The sequence below is a fragment of the Leptonychotes weddellii genome, chromosome 15 (genome assembly GCF_054177405.1).
Source record: "Leptonychotes weddellii isolate Sample4059 chromosome 15, ASM5417740v2, whole genome shotgun sequence".
Lineage (NCBI taxonomy): Eukaryota > Metazoa > Chordata > Mammalia > Carnivora > Phocidae > Leptonychotes > Leptonychotes weddellii.
This window is the reverse complement of record NC_138383.1, coordinates 37,444,797-37,464,139: the sequence shown is the minus strand read 5'-3', so window position 1 is coordinate 37,464,139 and position 19,343 is coordinate 37,444,797. Positions and strand designations below refer to the sequence as shown.

Here is a 19,343-nt window from a genome sequence, read left to right as displayed (position 1 = left end):
CATGAGAGGGGAAGGGTCAGAGGGAGAAGCAGACTCCCCGCTGAGCAGGGAGTCTGACATGGGGCTCGATCCCAGGACCCTGGGATCATGATCTGAGCCGAAGGCAGACGCTTAACCAACTGAACCACCCAGGCACCCCTCTTTTTTACTTTTTTAATATGTGTCTATATATTTTTGAAAAAGGGAAATCCTACTCAGCTTCAGATATAATTCTGTTTTCTAGAGAATGGACATGTTCTTTCCATTGTGAATATTTTTCTTATTTGGGAAAAATTTTCAAACTGGAGAATTCTGAAATTTAACTCTTATCCAACAAAACGAGTGCATGAACACTTCTTCATCAATGGCTTCCTCCCTTTGTTTGCACCACCATATCCTGTATCCATACCCCTATCTCTTCTCCAGTGAGTCTGTACTCTGCTGGCTTTCCTAGCAATTGACACGGAAAAAGAGGTCTTATCCAAGCTGCAAGCGGTGGTGTTAGTTTTCTGCAAAGTCATTTCATCTTCTGCATAGATGCCATGCCTGGAGTGCAAGCAGATTGTGTGAAGGGAGGCAGGAGGATTTTTCCCCTCCCTTTGGAAGAATGCTCAGCTCTGCAGTGCACTGCACAGAGATGTTTATTTAAAAAGGTGTCCAGCTGGTATGGAGAAGAAAAGTTTAAAGCATAGTTTAAAGAAAATCTGCAGCAAGAAGAGAGGATTGATTGGTTGGAAGCCAGGGTATTTCCAGAAAAAGTTCTTCCACACCCTTAAGAGTGTACCACTTCTCTGAGCTGGAAACCTTTGCCCAACCAAGTCTCAATATCAGCAGTTCTACTGGAGGTTGTCCAGTTTGGCTGAGAAAAAGCTAAATGTGAACAGAGACCCTTTGCTGAAAAGCAGGCAGCTTTCTTAGTTGAACAAGGGAAACACAGGAATATTGGACACAACCAATAATTTTGTTCATTAATAAAAAACTAGTCGATTTTTATTGCTGATGGTTATCTTTTTTAATATTTGACATTAAAGAATAATGTTTCCTTTTCAAAGAAAAATTAAGTCTCAAATTGGTAGTTACTTCTATAGGTGCAGAGAATGGAGGATATGTAAATAGATCAGACTTAAATCAAATGGGCTATTTTAATTATTCATGATTTTGTACATCAGCTGAAGATGTGTAGCGTGAACTTTTCTCAGAAGGAAAAATTAATAGAGCTCTTGTGCCTGGTTGCCACCATAATATGACTCAGTATTCAGGCTGTAGGTATGATATGATGAAGAAGATATGGGGGTGCCTTGCTGGCTCTGTCAGTAGAGCATGCGACTCTTCATCTCAGGGTCATGAGTTCAAGCCCCACTTTGGGCGTGGAGCCTACTTTAAAAAATTAAAAGAAAGAAAGAAATTAGTCACATGGGTTTCTGGGCTATGGCACAGTGTAGGGGAACCAGAGTGAAAGATGGAAATGAACTTACTTAAAAATGTGTTATAGTCCCAAGATTTCATTTTACACTTCAGTAAGATTAGAATATGCTTTGCATAATTATATAGAACATAGTGACAAACCCCATGGAATTGTGTCGTTGTAAGCCTGAGAAGCATGGAGAGGGGGAAAAAAAAAAATGATTGAGTCTTTGGAGGGCCCAAGGGGCTAATATGCATAGCATTTATATTGAGGGCAGAAAAGTAATTACACAACGTTGACTCCAGTTCTTCCTTTCAGGCTGAACCTGAAGCAGCCCTAAGCACAGCCCGAGTCATGTTATACGGACTTCACTAAGTCAGTAGCCAAAGCTTTTAATTTATTTTGTTTCTGGATATGTGCCATTTCAGATTGTCAGGTTGAATTTTCTCTGGACAGGTAGATGAAAACCATGGACTTTTCCCATCATGTCAGGGTTATTTCCATCTAGCTGGACAAAGTTCCACAGAGGATTTAGACTTCTAAATTAAGAAGTGAAGTGGTCACATTTCCCTGGCTACAATTTAGCCTCTCAACCCTTATTGCCTGGCTTCTGTCTCCTTGAGGTTCTTTATAGTTCTTACCTCTTTCTTTGGTGTGGCAGCTTGTTTTCAAAGGTTGAGCACAGAGCCTTCAGAACCTTCCATATTTTTTGAAAGCAAGTCAGCTGAGCCCAGGTCTGTAGAAAAGATCAGGTGTCCATCGGTTACTGTCCTTTTCCTAAATGGAACTTCACAGCATCCTTGATCTGTATCTCTCAGTTCAACAGCCAAATTAAATAACATTATCACTTGTATTGTGATGATACTGCTTGCATAACACAGTTTTCAGAGTGCTTCATTTACTTATCTTATTTGATCATTTAATAAACATTTGTTGACTCTCTTTTTTTGTGCCAGGCATGAGGCTAGGTATTTGTACAATCTGATCTGTTTCTATAAGGAGAGAGTAATGAACCGTATCAGGTAGGTATTCATGGAAGGCCATTGGGATAGGCCCTGGAAGGCCCCTGGGTTAGACAATTAGAAGTGGTCATTAGTAACATTAGCAAGAGTGATGAGGGCAGAAATCACAGTGCTGTAGGTTGAGACATATGGGAAATGAGGAATCAGAGGAAGTATTAGATTATATTTCTATGAATCTTGGGAAGGGAAGGGAAGAAAGGAGTGTCTGGAAGAGAATTCAGGATGGAAAGAGGGTTTTTCCACTTTAATATGGGAGAAACTGGTTTGTTTTTTTGTTTTGTTTTTTGTCGGGAACTGGGGGTTGGAATGGGAACTCATAAACAACAGAAACTTATTTCTTATAGTTCTTTGGCTAAAATCTGAGATCAGGGTACCTGCACGGTCAGGTGAGGACCATCTTCTGGGTCATAGACTTCTTTGTACTTTCACATGGCAGAAGAGATCAGTAAAAACTTTCTGTGATTTGAGAAGGTACCCATTTAGGTATATAGGACTAGGGTGGGAAGAGTGTTCCATTTTACAGATAAGGAAAGCAAAGACAGAGAGGTTAAGCAGTTTCCCCAGTGCCCCCACAGTAGAGTGGGAAGTTGGGACTTGAACCTGAGTCTTCTAATGCTAAATTCCATTTAATGCGTAATTCTAAAATAGGTAAATTCCTACTTTTAAATGTTTGCCTTTTCAAAAGAGAATGAAGAGAGAGTCCAAAGATAGAAAATGGACCTGAGGGGGCACCTGAGTGGCTCAGTCAGTTAAGCAGCTGCCTTCGGCTCAGGTCATGATCCCAGGGTCCTGGGATCGAGCTCCGCGTTGGGCTCCCTGCTCAGCGAGAGCCTGCTTCTCCCTCTCCCTCTGTCTGCCGCTCTGCCTACTTGTGCTCTCTGTCAAATAAATAAATAAAATCTTTAAAAAAAAAAAAAAGAAGAAAGGAAATGGACCTGAAACATTGAAAAGTTGCTCACTTTTACTCTTAAGATAACATGCAAATTGAAATTACACTGAGATGCATTTCACACCTGTCAAACTGGCAAAAATTCAAAAGCTTAACCACACGTTTTGTTGGCAAAGCTGTGGAGAAAGTGACACTCTCATACATTGTTGGTGGGAATGCAGAATTGTTTCAGTCTCTGTGGAGGGGAATTTAGCAATGTCTAACAAAACTGTGCATTGGCCCTTGACCCAGCAACCTCACTTCCACAAATACGAAACAACATTCATAGAAGACTAGTTGAATAAACTATTCTATCACTATCCAGTGAAGTGCTAATAGGTGTAAGAAGGAATAAGGAAGTCCTCTGTGAACTGTGATATGGAGTGGTTCTGAGGATATATTGTAAAGTGAAGCAAGTGAGGAACAAAAGTATATGTAGTATACTACTTTTATGTAAGTAAGAAATGGTAATAAGGATATATTTCTTGTTGTTGTTGTTGTTTTCAAAATAGAACATAGGTAGAATAAGCCAGAAACTAATGAAAATGGTTACCCTTAGGGATTGAAGTGAACTGAGTGAGACTTAAGTTTGATTTTTAATAAACTTTTGACTTTCAATCTTATGAAAGTTTTGCATATTCAGAATCAAATGGGAAAAGCACACCCTAAAGTTGAATACAAACAGGAGCAAGTGAACTCAAATATATAGCAAATGGATAACTTCACAGAAGGAAATTAATTCGGGGTGCCTGGGTGGCTCAGTAGGTTAAGTGAACTCAAGTGTCTTGAGTTCAGCTCAAGTTATGATTTCTGGGTCCTGGGATCATCGAGTCCCCCGTGGGGCTCCCTGCTCAGTGGGGAGTTTGCTTCTCCCTCTCCCTCTGTGCTCTCTCTTGCTCTCGCCCTCTCTCAAGTAAATAAATATTTTTTTAAAATTATTTTAGGGGAGCCTGGGTGGCTCAGTCGTTGGGCGTCTGCCTTCGGCTCAGGTCATGATCCCAGGGTCCTGGGATCGAGCCCTGCTTCGGGCTCCCTGGTCAGCGGGAAGCCTGCTTCTCCCTCTCCCACTCCCCCTGCTTGTGTTCCCTCTCTTGCTGTGGCTCTCTCTGCCAAATAAATAAATAAAATCTTTTAAAAAATTATTTTAAAAAGAAGGAAGTTAATTTAAATAACTTTTGAGCATAATATTCTGGTTGAACCTCTTCATGGGAAGAGAAAAAAAACTGCAAAGAAATTTTGAACTTAATAGGTTTGTAATTGGCTGTGATATTGGTGTAGTAATGTTGAAGTTATTTTGTAAATAGAGTTAATGAGTTGTTGGAAACCAAGGTTATCACTGTGGAATAGGGAGATAAAATTGATGACAAAGGGACAAAAAGAAAGGAAGAACCTTGTTTTAACTTTGAATTGGAGGTACCAGTGTAAATTCAATTTTTTTAGCCAAAGAACTATGAGAAGTAAGTTTCTATTGTTTATGAGTTCCCATTCCAACCCCCAGTCCCCGACAAAAAAAAAAAAAAAAACACCAGTTTCTCCCATATTAAAGTGGAAAAACCCTCTTTCCATCCTGAATTCTCTTCCAGACACTCCTTTCTTCCCTTCCCTTCCCAAGATTCATAGAAATATAATCTAATACTTCCTCTGATTCCTCATTTCCCATATGTCTCAACCTACAGCACTGTGATTTCTGCCCTCATCACTCTTGCTAATGTTGCTAATGACCATTTCTAATTGTCTAACCCAGGGGCCTTCCATGGCCTATCCCAATGGCCTTCCATGAATACCTACCTGATACGGTTCATTACTCTCTCCTTATAGAAACAGATCAGATTGCACAAATATCTAGCCTCATGCCTGGCACAAAAAAGAGAGTCAACAATATGGGGCTCAAACTCATGATCCTGAGGTCAAGACCTGAGCTGAGATCAAGAATTGGAGGCTCAACTGATTGAGCCACCTGGGTGCTCCTGTAAACTCAGTATTTTTTTTCAAGTATTTCCTAGATCTGTTCACTGAAAAGTTTAGAAGCAGTAACACCCAATATTTATGAGCATATCTAATTAATGTCCAGGTTTTGATTGCAAAATATCATTCTTGGCTAAAAGAAACCAGGGTTCCTTGGGGAAATCGCTAATTCTACTCACAAAGTGAATCTGGAACAACTTCTTATGCCAGAAAGCAAAGAAATATTCAAAAACTAGTGGGGTCATATCAAAAAGAGCTTGCCTGCTTGAAGAGATTCCCACTGATCAAATTCAGGACAATTTGAGTGTCAGGAAAAAAAAATGGTAATGGATTATATAACATTCTAAATACAAAAACAATTCAAGAACTCATAGTGGCATTCAGAGTGTGGAAGGAATGACTAGGTGAAGCTCTCTTTTACAAAGAAGAATGCCAGCTCCCATGCAGAAGGAATGATAGAATTAGAAAACCACCATTTTGTCAACGTCCAGTAAAATAATTTATTTGGACAAAGTCAGCAGTTGATGCTAAAACCATAGGGTAAAAGATTATTGTGAAACAGGATATTCACCTGACTTCAAAGATCACTAATACCTAAAGATTACTAATTAATTGTAAAGAAACCTTAACAATAGTGGGATGTGGCAGATACAAAGGTACCTACCAAGAATTCAAGTTCAGGGGGCGCCTGGGTGGCTCAGTTGGTTAAGCGACTGCCTTCGGCTCAGGTCACGATCCTGGAGTCCCAGGATTGAGTCCCGCATCGGGCTCCCTGCTTGGCAGGGAGTCTCTTCTCCCTCTGACCCTGCTCTCTGTCTCTCATTCTCTCTCTCTCAAATAAATAAATAAAATCTTTAAAAAAAAAAGAATTCAAGTTCAGCATGACAATGAGACAAATGGATGTTATGTGCCTCAAGATTTGATGCAATAGGAAATACACAATACTATCCTTATATTATTCTTGCCAAGAATTTTGACCTGGATCTAGTTATCAGGAGACAAATAGACAAATCCAGATTGTGATGAGTTCTCCAAGATTACAGACCTGTAGTCAACAAAAATGTCAATATCATGAAAACCAAAATAAAGTTGGGATGGACTGTCCAAGACCAGATTAAATGAGAAAGAGACATGGAAACTAAATACAAAGTATGATTTTTTTTTTTAAAGATTTTTATTTATATGAGAGAGCACAAGCTGGGGGAGTAGCAGGGGGAGAGGGAGAAGCAGGTTCCCCACTGAGCAGCGAACCAGATGCAGAGCTAGATCCCAGGACCCCAAGATCACAACCTGAGCCAAAGGCAGACGCTTAACCAGCTGAGCCACCCAGGCGCCCCGCAAAGTATGATTCTTGATTGGATGAATATAAAGGACAGTTTTGAGAGGACAGTTTTTGAATTTCAAATATTGATAATGTATTAGGCTATCATTGCGTTAGTGTTTTCTTTCTTAGTTGTAAAAATGGAAATAGGAGAATATTCTTGTTCATAAGCAATACATGATCAAATATTAAAGTGTCATGATTACTCAGATGACTTTCAAATGGCTCAGGGGAAGAAAGTATGATAACATATTCAAAGAAAGGGAAGGGGAGAGAGAAAGCAAATATGGTAAAATATTAACAAATGATAGATCTTTCAGATAATCTGTACAACTCTTCCTTCTTTAAATGTTGTATATCATGTTTCCATTGTTTGTTTAACAGAAGCTGCTATTTCACTCTCTCTGGATATAACATAAGGCACTAAAAAGAATATGGGCTTTAGAATGAAATCTAGGTTTAATTTATAATAATGCCACTTTGTTCATTTAACAAATGTTTATTACTGAATACCTGCCAAGTGCCAGGCACTGTTCAGGGTGTCCTTAGGGAACAAGAGATCTGGTTGCTATCCTCAAGAAGCTTATATTATAGTGGAGGAGAGAGGTAATAAATAAGCACATAAATAAATACACAAGTATCAGAGTACTATAAACAAGGAAGACAGATGACATTTACCTTAGATTGGAGGATAATCAAAGACAGTTTTCCAGCAAGTGATCTTGAGCAAAAATTATTTGAATTCTATGAGGGCTGGTTTTCTGATCTGTAAAAATGAAGATAACTTTCTTATCCTATCACTTGTAAAAACTAAATGTGATCATGTATAAAGTACCTGACCTATTGAAAGGAACCATGGTAGATGTTACTGGCTCTGCTTCTTCCTTCATGGGACTCCTTTACAAGCATTGTATTTTGTTCATTTGCTAATACTCCCTAATCTTTTTCTCCCCCCCCCCCCCACAGGGCTCAGAATGGAATGCCTCTAATTTAGAGGATTTACAGAACCGAGGGTAAGCACACAGAGCAATTGCTTTTATCCCCCTGACAGAAATCACTGTTCTTTTTTACTTTTTCCTGTCATATAGGTGTCAGTGAGTAACTTTAAGCCTAAGAGTTACTTCCAGTTGATTGTAATCAGGTGTAATCTAATAAAAAGTTAAGTGGCCATTCTCCCACTGTTTTCATCCTCCCCCACACACAGCTTCCAAGAAAGAGCTACTGTTTCAGTGGAAAGGCTTTCCAAAAGAAACGTGCATGCCTTTTCTGCTGTTTAGAACAAATGTAGTTATTGGTTCCTTTTGTTTGTTTTTAGAGCAATTTAAGATGCACAGTAAAATTGAGGAGAAGGTACAGAGATTTCCCATATACCTCTGCCCCCACACATGCATAGCCCCCCCCCATTATCACCATCCCCACCGGAGTGGTGCATTTGTTACAATTGATGAACCTTCATTGATAACATCATAATCATGCAAAGTCCATATTTACGTTATAGTTCACTGTCAGTATTAGTATTGTACATTCTTTGGCTTTGGACAAATGTATAGTATCATGCATCCATCATTATGGTATCATAGAGTATTTTCACTGCCTTAAAAATCCTCTGTTCTGCCCATTTATTCCCACCCCCACTCCTGGCAACCACTGATCTTTTTACTGCCTCCATAGTTTTGCCTTTGGTTCCTATTTTTATATAAGAGTACACAGAACTACATATGTTGGGTTCACAGCTATCCACTCAACATTTATTGACCATCTTCCGTGAGCCAGGTACAGTGCTAGATACTAGAGATCCAAAGAAAAATAAGACTCAGTCCCTATCCTTTTTTAGTAAGGTGCTTGAAATCTAAGTAGGTTATAAATGTAAAGTGGACAAGCTTCTGAAATTGAACAAGAATACCTACTTTGTATTAAGAAATGTGCCCCTAAGCAACATGGTTATTGAGTTTGATTGTAGCTGTTGAGACCACCATGAACATTCAGCAAGCAAAAGGCTGCCGTTCTTCTTCCCTTTTTACTTCTTAGCTAATGCCTAAATTTTTCATTGAAGTTGGCCATGCTAACTCTTAATCGTGGGCAGCGATAAGACCTACTGAAACCCAGAAGCAGTGATGGCTAGTTGCTGGCTGCCTGTTTTCTTAGCTGTAAGCCAACCTCTTCTGGTTATCTTTAGCATGATTAGATGCATACTCCCTACTTTTCCTTCAAAAGAAAGGTATGTCATAATTGCTAAAATGAACTTTGAACAAGATTTAAGCCAGAGAATTATACAAAGAGTTCTTGGGTTGGGGAGAAGGAGGGCGTGAATCTGGTTACTTAATTTAAGATATGAAAATAAATAGAACTTGGAAATTTTAAGTTGATTAGGATTGAGTCTAGAGTTCTTGAAAATAGACTGTATCTTAGTTTTGTGTAAAACGTACCTCTACCGACCTCAGTTTTATTACCAAGAGGGTGCTCAGTAAATGTGAAGGGACGATAGAAAAATTGACTGTGACTTGCCAGAAACTAGCATGTAGATACAGTGTTTAATATGAAATCTGAGATTTGATACAGCCAGTGCTTGCCAAATGCATTGAAATTACATCGTGCGCACATGCACTTTGACTTCTAACCCCCCCGCTGGAGATGATACCTGTTCATCTCATTTACTACTTATAATGCTAAATTATAAAACGCAGATGTATTTGTCTTAAAAGACAGTATAGGCAGATGCTCAAACATCTACTTAGATCTTGTTTCATAAATTCACTGGTTCTTAAACTCTTGTGGAATTAAGAATTAGAGTTACAAAACACATATACTGCCCCTGGTGGATGATTTAAGGGACTTTAAAGTCTAATTTTGGCAATAAGGCCATTTTCACCCAATCTACTGACTTTAGCACCCCAAGTAAAGCGCTCCTCCATATAGAGATGTCGAAGTTTCAAGGAGTGCTAATTTCAATTGGTAGTGGCTGCCTAGGGGTTCTGTAATAAATAGGATTGGGAAGCCTTGTCCTATCATAATCCAGTATTAAAGTATGGGATTAAAGGTGGGAGGTTATTCATGTTTATTCTAAATAAGAGAAGTGTGCTTTCCTTTTGACAGTTTCATTGAAATATGATTCACATACAGTTCAGCCATTTAAAATGTACACTTCAGTGATATTTATTATTTTGAGAGAGTTGTGCAATAATTAATTTAGAACATTTTTCAACCCAAAAAGAAATTCTGTACCCTTTAACAGTCACCCCCATTTCCCTTCTCCCCCCAGCTTCTAGAAACTACTAATCTACTTCCTGTCTCTATAGATTTACCTATTCTGGACATTTCATTTAAATGGAATCATATAATATGTGCTCTTTTAAGAATGATTTCTTCCACTTCACATTATATTTTCAAGGTTTATCAATGTTGTAGCATGTGTTAGTACTTCATTCCTTTTTTTTATTGCCAAATAATGTTCCATTGTTTGGAAATACGACATTTTATTTATTCATTCGTCAGTTGATGGACATTTGAGTTGTTTCCGCTTTCTAGTTATTATGAATACTGCTGTGACCATTCATGTACAAATTCAGGGGTAGACTTATTTTTCATTTCTCTTGGGTTTATACCTAGGAGAGGAATATGCTGGGTCATAGAGTAACTTCATGTACTGTTTTCCACAATTACATGTGCTTGGTTTTTAAATTAAAAAGAAAAAAAAAATCCTTCCTAGTAATGGACTTTGATGCAAAGTTAAAACATATTCAGATCATGTTTCAGAAAAATTTTGGTCTCTTGACCTTAACCACAAAATGGGTTAACTATGGCTCTCCCTTTCTGTAGTCATTTCTCTGACTTCAGATTGGGTTTGTAAGAACGCTATGTGTAGTTTCAAGAAGGAAGCAGCTTCTGCAGAGAGAAATAAGTGAGTCTGTGTTGTGTTGTTGGTAAACTCCAGTGATGTCCAAGTCCACACAGCACTGAGAAAAGATAACCATTTGGCAAATTAAACCCAAGCATTTATTGAAATTGTATAGTGAGAGAGACAGCAGAAGAAATTTGTGATACAGAAACCCTTCTCTGCAAGCCTCTGGGTATGGGAGAACTGTCAGACACAGCTGCTGCTCTGGCAGCCAGGACTGCAGCCTAGAGAGTGACAAGAGTTTTAGGTCCAACTTCCCTCTGACCCTCCCAGCCCTCGCCTCTTTTGCCTTTCTTGTAGTTTACAGAGAGTAACAGAGCAAAATCTAGCATTCAGAAAGATAGGAGGAAATTTTTCCCTTTCCTATTTTGTTGGTTTTTGTTTCTTGAGGTAGATGTTAATAGTCTGATTTAATAGAAATGACTTCCAAAGAATAAATTATGTTTCTGGTAATTTTATCGACTGAAGAGAAATTGTCAGATGGACCTTGGATTCTTTTGAAGTAAAATACAAGGCATATTTTCAAAAGACTATCAAAGATGAGATTGTATAACTGTACATAAACTGAAAATGGAATTTAGATGTTGAACTTGGTAGACAGCTTTTCTCTCAGTAATTCGTCAGTGCCCAGGTATGTCCTGGATTCTGTTATTTAGTTTCTACTAAATAAGTATATAGTCTCTTTAGTTATTTAGCTTTCTTCAATATTTTAGTATTTTATTTCAACCTAGGGAGCAAACAAATTTTAAATACGAAAAACAGTGCTGGAATTGGATTTAGCCTGAGTAGTAGAGCACATACTCTCCCTTGGTTTCCTTGCAGGGTACGGTATATCTTGAATGTCACTCGAGAGATAGATAACTTCTTCCCAGGAGTCTTTGAGTATCATAACATCCGAGTATATGATGAAGAGGCGACGGATCTCCTGGCTTACTGGAATGACACTTACAAATTCATCTCTAAAGCAAAGTGAGTAATGGTCCCACACACATGCTCTGACCCATGTTCCCCCTGCACCACACACGGCTGGGCCTGAGAGCTGTAGATGGCTTACTGTCTGTACTCTGGGAGAAGGAATTAAAGAAAAAAAGGAGACTGAGGTTCCTTAATCCTGGGGAAAAGTTGACTAGTGACTTCATACTTTCCCTGTAAGTAGATGAAACCCCTGGAAGAATGAATCCCCTGTTGACTCTTTCCATTGAGCACAAGATGAGGGACCACAAACTGAAGCTGCTGCAAACACAGTAAGAGTGACAGAAGGAAGACGTTCTGAAGGAAGTGCTAAGTTGCCAAAGGGGACATGTGAAAGTGAGAGAACAGAAATTACTCCAGGTGGGTGGGATACTGAGTCCTTTCCGAAGACCAGAAGGGAAACTTAGTGAGCTTTGGAACTCTTTTCTCTTTCTTTTACTTTACTCTTACGGTACTCTAAGCAGTGAAATTTTCTTCTGGCCATTCTGTTGATTTCATCTTTAAATTAATTGGTCCTTTTATTTTATTTTATTTTATTTTTTTAAAGATTTTATTTATTTGACAGAGAGACACAGCAAGAGAGGGAACACAAGCAGGGGGAGTGGGGGAGGGAGAAGCAGGCTTCCCGCGGAGCAGGGAGCCCGATGTGGGGCCCGATGTGGGGCTTGATCCCAAGACGCTGGGATCACGACCTGAGCCAAAGGCAGACGCTTAACAACTGAGCCACCCAGGTGCCCTGAATTGGTCCTTTTAGTGAAACTAAAAGTATTAATTTAATGTTTAGTGTTAATTAGTATTAGTATGTCTGCGCTGGGTTTTTTTAAGTCCCTGGGGATTTCCTTGCCAATCCTGTGTATTCCTTCAATAGAAGGAGCCATAAATGAGCATGTTAGCCATGCTACCCCTCTGATGGGACCACATTCAAATCATCCCTGGCAGATGAGAAGCACTTCTCATTTTTAAAGCCCTCCTTCAGCAATGATTCCACATCTTTCTTCAGGACTTCCATAGTCAAGAAGTTCTTCCTCTTAGTTACCCTGAATCCTCCTGGCTTTGAGCCCATGTTCTCAGTCTCTAGCTAGCACCTGGAAGAGTGTTTTATATTCTTGAAGCCTGTTATTAAATTGTTCTCAATAATACCTCTCATGGCATGCTTACTATGTGCCAGGTACTTTACACTTTATTCTCTCATGTAATATTTTCTAGAATCCAGAGGGGCATATACTGTCATCCTTTTGTACAGATAGGGACAGACTATAGAGATGAGGTTCAGAGAAGTTAAGTAACAAGTGGTGAAGATAGGACTTGAACCTAAGATCATGTCTTATTCCAGAGTCCATCAAGTATTTAGGAATAGTCTAGTTCCTTAAGGAAGGGAGACCGGAAAAGACTAGGCATGTTGTGAGGATCACAGCCAAAGAGGCTAGAGTTCAGGTGAGGCGCCAGTCCCAGTGAAAGGAAAGGCCAGTTTCAGCCTTGAGGTAAAATATGTGAGGCATGCAGGGTACACGTGAGCAGGCCGTCCTGCTTGGGCTCATGGGAGTGTAAGTCAGCATCTGAGAGTGAGCGCCTCTTTAAATGGCACCAGGCACCTCACGTGTTTCATCCTGATCAGGGCCCTGAGTTCCAGACTCGACCTACAGATGGGTGGGTTTAGGATTCCTGAAATACCAGGACCAGGCTTAATCTAGACAACCCAGCACGGGGAGGGGCAGGAGGGGTGGGGGGTGTGTGGCTGAAACTGAAAGATGAAATTGGATATTCTGAACTGACTTCAGATCCTTCAATATGTGAGTTAGAAACCATCCGCTGAAAAAGCCCCATTCAAAATGAAGAAATGCTTTTATGGGGGTGGATTTCATAACTGTATTTTTCTTAAAATTGTCCACCTTTGAGCACCTTGCATGCCTGCGGGTATAGACCTGAAATTTGATGTCAGAGCTTGATGGGAAAATATAGAGCACATGTCTGAACTTATATCTGAGTCACTGTGCACTGTAGTCTAAAGTTATGGTGCCATAAACAAAACAAAAATGTCCTAGTCATTTGGGATCATCTAAGCACGCAGAGACACACACCTTCATTAACCTAAGGACTCCAGAATTTTGCATCTAAATGATGGGTAGGAGGTTAATCTTACCTTCCTTTTGAGACTGTTTTGATTATTGCAGATCATTCTCTGAATTCCTATCACTTATCTGGCACATAACCTCATTCCTCTCATTTTGGCACATAACCTCATGCCTTCCTTACATTGTACTTAACTCTTTCTTGTGTGTCTATCTCCAGCAGAAGAGTTATAAGCCTCTGGAAGGAAGCTTGTTTACTGTAATACAGTGAGTGAGTGAATGAGTAGATTTCCCCTCTTAGGCTGATGTACATTTTTTTTAATTTATTGGACTAGCCACATGGGAAGGATTTTTAGCCCATGTACTCTAGTGAAAAGAGTAACCATTCTTTTTTCCAGATTTTAAAATATTTTTACTTATAGCTGACAGATCTAACAGCAGATCCATAAGTTTGTTCATACATTTAGTAAATATTTGAAGGCTTACTCTGTGCCAGACACCGTGTTATTAGCAGAATTAGCATAGCATAACTGAGTCACGTTCATATCCAAAGTAATGAGCTCTGGCATCTTGAGACCACAGGGTTTTCTTTGTTTCTTACAGTCACTTCATGGTAACTTTGCTTTCTCTTTCTTCCACCCCATTAAAACAACAACAGGTAGTTACTCACTCACTCCACCCTCCTCACTGAGAAAGCCTCGTGGTGCATCACATGGTCCCATCCAACTCCACGGATTGTCTAGCCAGTCCCTAGACAGAACATGGTGGTGGTGGTTTGAAAAGTGATATGTAGGACTACATCTGAGTAAAGAGGAGGGTTAGTTTTATTTGGTTTGTACTTTCCTCCAGGGACAGAACCCTTACTGGAACTTGAACTGGAAGCAACTCAGAACATTTGGATCAATTAGATGAATCACTGTCACACTTGTAACTCAAGACTGTGCCAGCCTTGGAACATGCACCTCCAGATACGCAAAATGGGGTCCAGTCTCTAAATTGAAAATTCTCCCTTCACACTCATTGCAATTACCATGTTGCGTTTTAATTATCTCTTTCTCCCACTGAACCCTACCATTTAGGGAAGATTTACTTTTCTTTGCCTCCACTGGGAGGAGGCAGAGAAATCTTGCACATTGTCTTACAACAGTGATTGCCTGGTAAATGTTTGCTGAATTAATTTAAAAGAATTAATATTAACATTGACTATTGTTTGAGTACACTAGAATTGCCTCCCCTCCCCGCACATTTGACTACAGATATATACAAGTACACTAAGGTGGGATGGTTTGAAAGAAAATGGAAAGGCGAGAGGAGACTTGGAAACATGTAGAACATAGCTTTTAAAATGTACTACTATTGTGTTTTTCTCCTTACCTCCATCCCCCGACATAGGAAACATGGCTCCAAATGCCTTGTACACTGCAAAATGGGGGTGAGTCGCTCAGCCTCCACTGTGATTGCCTATGCAATGAAGGAGTACGGCTGGAATCTGGACCGGGCCTATGACTACGTGAAGGAGAGGCGAACAGTGACCAAGCCCAACCCCAGCTTCATGAGACAACTGGAAGAGTACCAGGGGATCTTGCTGGCAAGGTGAGTCCTTCAGTGACTTTCTGAGATTTTCCCTCCGTTACGCTCCCTGGGGCAAGATAAAATGTCCTTCCCTGCAGCTATTTCTCAGCCTAATCTGGATGTGTGATACATTTTGAAAATTGAAATGTCTGTCAATCTAGATTTTAAAAAACAAGTACAAGCATTTAAGAATAGTATGGAAGGTCAGGTGTTTAAACTAAAGACATTTAAACTAAAAGGTGGACATACTGTTCTCTTACTTTCCCAAGTAGGTTCTGATTATCGTAAACATTTCTCAACATCTTCTAAGGCCAGATACAGCTGCCTTATCAAAATGGATACTTATTGATCCCAAAGGAATGCTAAGCATAGATGAAGTTGTTAGAAAATTTTTTGGCCTGTTCTGTAAAAGAAAATAAAATTTAAGAAGCACGTGGTGCTGTTTTAAGCATCATTTTTTATCAGTGCTTGGTTTCAGTGAGCCTTCTCCAAAATTTTGGTCATATGACAAATCAGATTTGGGGTATGAAGGCACTTCCTGGAAATAACTCTCTTCTTTTAAAAATCTTTTAATCTTTTTATATATATGTATATATATGCTTTGCAGAAATGCAGAAAACACAGAGAGAAAAATCATTTATAAATTCAATACCCACAGACAGTAATCGACATTATCTTGCATGTTTCTCCAGGTCTGACTCTTACCCCGTATATTGATGGATGTTTTCTCACAAAAGCTATTCTTCAGCCTACCTGTTCACCCAATAACTGGTCTTCCTTTTTTTTTTAAACTGTAGCAATGTATATTGAACAGTTACACTGCAGTTAGCCCTCACTTAACCATCCTTTTCCCCCCAGCTTTATTGAGATAGAATTGACGTATAACATTGTATAAATTTAAGATGTCCAGTGTGTTGGTTTGATGCATTTATATATTGCAAACTGATTATCACCGCAGCATTAGCTAACACCTCCATTCCTTCACATACTGTTTCTTTTTTCTTGGTGAAAATATTTAGGATCTCTCTTAGCAACATTCAGAAGTATATGATACAGTATTATGGACTATAATCTCCATCTTACATTAGATCCCTAGCACATTTTAATCTTGTAACTAGAAGTTTATACCCTTTGACCAACACCTCCCCATTTCCCCCATTCTCTACCCCCTAGTAACCACCACTTTATTCTCTATTTCTCTGAGTATGGCTTTTTTAGATGACACATATAAGTGATACCATTCAGTATTTGTCTTTCTCTGTCTACCCAGTAGTAGATCTTGAACATCTTCCTGTATCAATAAGAACTACTCATTTCAGGAATAATTTGGTAATTGGTTATAAAGTGAGTAATTATAAGGGGCTCCTGGGTGGCTCAGTTGGTTAAGTGACTGCCTTCGGCTCAGGTCATGATCCTGGAGTCCCAGGATCAAGTCCCACATCAGGTTCCCTGCTCAGCAGGGAGTCTCCTTCTCCCTCTCACCCTCCTCCCTCTCATGCCCTCTGTCTCTCATTCTCTCTCTCTCAAATAAATAAAATCTTTAAAAAAAAAAAAATGAGTATTTATTATTTTACCTCATTGGTGGTGAAAGCCACGTTCACCTGCTCTCAAGGAAAGAGATTCACATATTAAACTGGGTTTAAGGGTCAATTTCCTGAGATGCCACATGCTGAAGTTCTGTAGAGTGCTAGATCTTGCTTTAATTTTTCCATGTGTGCATGTTCTAGGTGGTTTTGTTCATATGAAGGTACAGCTGCCTAGAAGCAGTTGGGGCTTGTGCCAGAGTTTGACTCCAGTGAGTCTCATGACTTGGTCTTGACTCTTGAATCTGGGCTGTGTTTCCCCTGAACAAAATGTTAAATAGCCTTCCAGCCTATCCAGGCAGAGGGACCACCCTCCCACCCCCGAAGTCTTGTGAAAATGCAGCCCAGCATAGCATTATGGTTTCCACTAAAAAAAAAACCCTCCCGTTTACTCAGTACTTGGCATGATTTCATCTGAGCCGTTCTTTTAGGAAACAGGGAGGATACTCAAGTCTCCTCCACTTAAAAAGAATTTGGAGGTCTTGGGGGACAGATTTTGATGACATTTTTAGATTAGATCAGAAGGTAGGACACAGCGGTTCTTTTTGGCACAAGAAAGAGGCATCTGAGGGTTGGATGAAACATAAATATTGTGTGTTCCCAGACACACACATGACTGATGCTATGCAGTGTCCTCACGTGACCCATTGAGAGCAAGGATACTATGTGTCCTGCCAATTTCAGTATTTATTCTGGAATCTCAGGCTACTGCAAGCTGTTGGATTGGGTTTTTTTAGAGGATGTGGTTTTTCTTAGATGTTAAAGGAACTTCAGAAAAATCTTAGATGAGGATAAGAAGGGCAGCATAACCCACAAATCACACTGCCTCTTCCTTTCCCTTTCGGTTCTATCCTGCTTTCCTGGGCTTGATTCATGGAGGGAGGAGCAAGCCCTGGGGAATGAGAAAACCACAGAATTTGAGTCAGTAGATCTGGTTTCCATCTCTGGTTCATCCTCTTGCTGCAACTTTGAGGAGTTACTTCACAGTTCTGATCCTCACCTGACCCCATCTGTAATATGAAAATCAAGAGCCCTATGTCACACTGAAACTAATAATACTAATACTAGTTGAGTTTAAATAAAAAAAATTTTTTAAAGAACCCTATGTCACAGGGTTATTGTAAATAAAAATGTGTATAAATAAATGTACACTACGAGGGCACCTGGCTGGCTCAGTCAGAGGAGCCTGCATGCACCTCTTGATCCTCCAGGTTGTGAGTTCAAGCCCCACGTTGAGGGTAGAGATTACTTAAAGAGAAAATCTTAGGGGCGTTGGGTGGCTCAGTTGTTAAGCATCTGCCTTCCACTCAGGTCATGATCCCAGGGTCCTGGGGTCGAGCCCCGCATCGGGCTCCCTGCTCAGTGGGGAGCCTGCTTCTCCCTCTCCTTCTCCTGCTCCCCCTGCTTGTGCTCTCTCGCTGTCTCTGTCAAATAAATAAAATCTTTAAAAATATATCTTAAAAAACAATGTACACTATATACTGGTAAGGGTTATTCTGATGTGGTTCTCATCATCTTCTTTCTCCAGGGCTACCCAGAAACACGTACATGCATGTGCCATTTATTCCTTCCTCCTTCCTCCAACCACTGCCTTCCACCACCCACAGGCACACTAACTCCATTAGAAACTAGAATAGGGAGGCGCCTGGGTGGCTCAGTCATTAAACGTCTGCCTTCAGCTCAGGTCATGATCCCAGGGTCCTGGGATCGAGCCCTGCATAGGGCTCCCTGCTCTGCAGGAAGCCTGCTTCTCCCTCTCCCATTCCCCGTTTGTGTTCCCTCTTTCGCTGTGTCTCTCACTGTCAAATACATTAAACTTAAAAAAAGAAACAAGAATAGGAAGTTGTCCTGGAATTTCCTGTACTGTGATGTTTCCTGGATTTTAAGAACTAGAATCTAGTGCTAGGGGTATCACTTAGGCTGCTTTCAACTGCAAGTAATAGAATACCTCCATCAGTCGGGATCTCAACAAGAAACAGCATACTCGTATTAGGATTATTTGTGGAGGGTTTTATAAAGATGTGGGATTGTAGTAGAATCAAGGGACTTGCATCAGCAGAGCTGTTCGGTAATAGCTGCGAGGCCCAAAGAGGGAGAGAGCAGTTACTAGAACCTGGAAGGAGACTCCTGGAGAAAGAGGCACCTTCAGAGAGGAGAAATAACTTTCAGTCAAGGGACACAGCCAGCCTGAAGTGACCCTGTGGGGAGAAAGGGGAATAAGTGGCCTGCCTTTAGCTCCTCCCTCCAGACTGTCTCCTGACTACCAGGGCTCCCATGAAACAGTGAATACCCAAACCAAATCAGGCCTCTGCCAGTTAGGAAAAAGAGTGGGAGTGCCTGCTGGGCATACAGTCATTACGGTCTGTGATCTCCGGTGTTTTTTTTAAGAAACAGCACTTGTAGGCTATTGCCAAGCTAGCTGCCAAGTGAACTGGGCCCAGCAGATTCTTGCCCAGCCCTAGAGTGCTACTCCAGGGTCTGCCTGCTTAGAAGAGCAAAAACAGAGAAGCCCCAGACTCCTGGAACTGTCTGAAGCTCTACAGCTTAGGTAACCAGGAGAAGAAAAGTCCTTAGAAAAACCCCACTCATTCTGTCTGCAAAGAAATCCGTTTCTTGTGGAGGTACTTAGATC

At 40.3% G+C, this 19,343-nt stretch overlaps 1 protein-coding gene across 5 annotated transcripts in view; it reads left to right on the top strand.

Annotated features, from left to right (window-relative positions):
• The window catches only part of SSH2 (slingshot protein phosphatase 2), a 142,297-nt gene that overhangs the window by 107,349 nt on the left and 15,605 nt on the right, over positions 1–19,343 (top strand). For all 5 annotated transcript variants that reach the window (XM_081805509.1, XM_081805508.1, XM_081805506.1 and 2 more), the window contains 3 exons: positions 7,587–7,633; positions 11,338–11,484; positions 14,949–15,149. In XM_081805509.1, the coding sequence (XP_081661635.1) occupies positions 7,587–7,633; positions 11,338–11,484; positions 14,949–15,149 (395 nt within the window). The remainder of the gene's footprint in view (positions 1–7,586; positions 7,634–11,337; positions 11,485–14,948; positions 15,150–19,343) is intronic.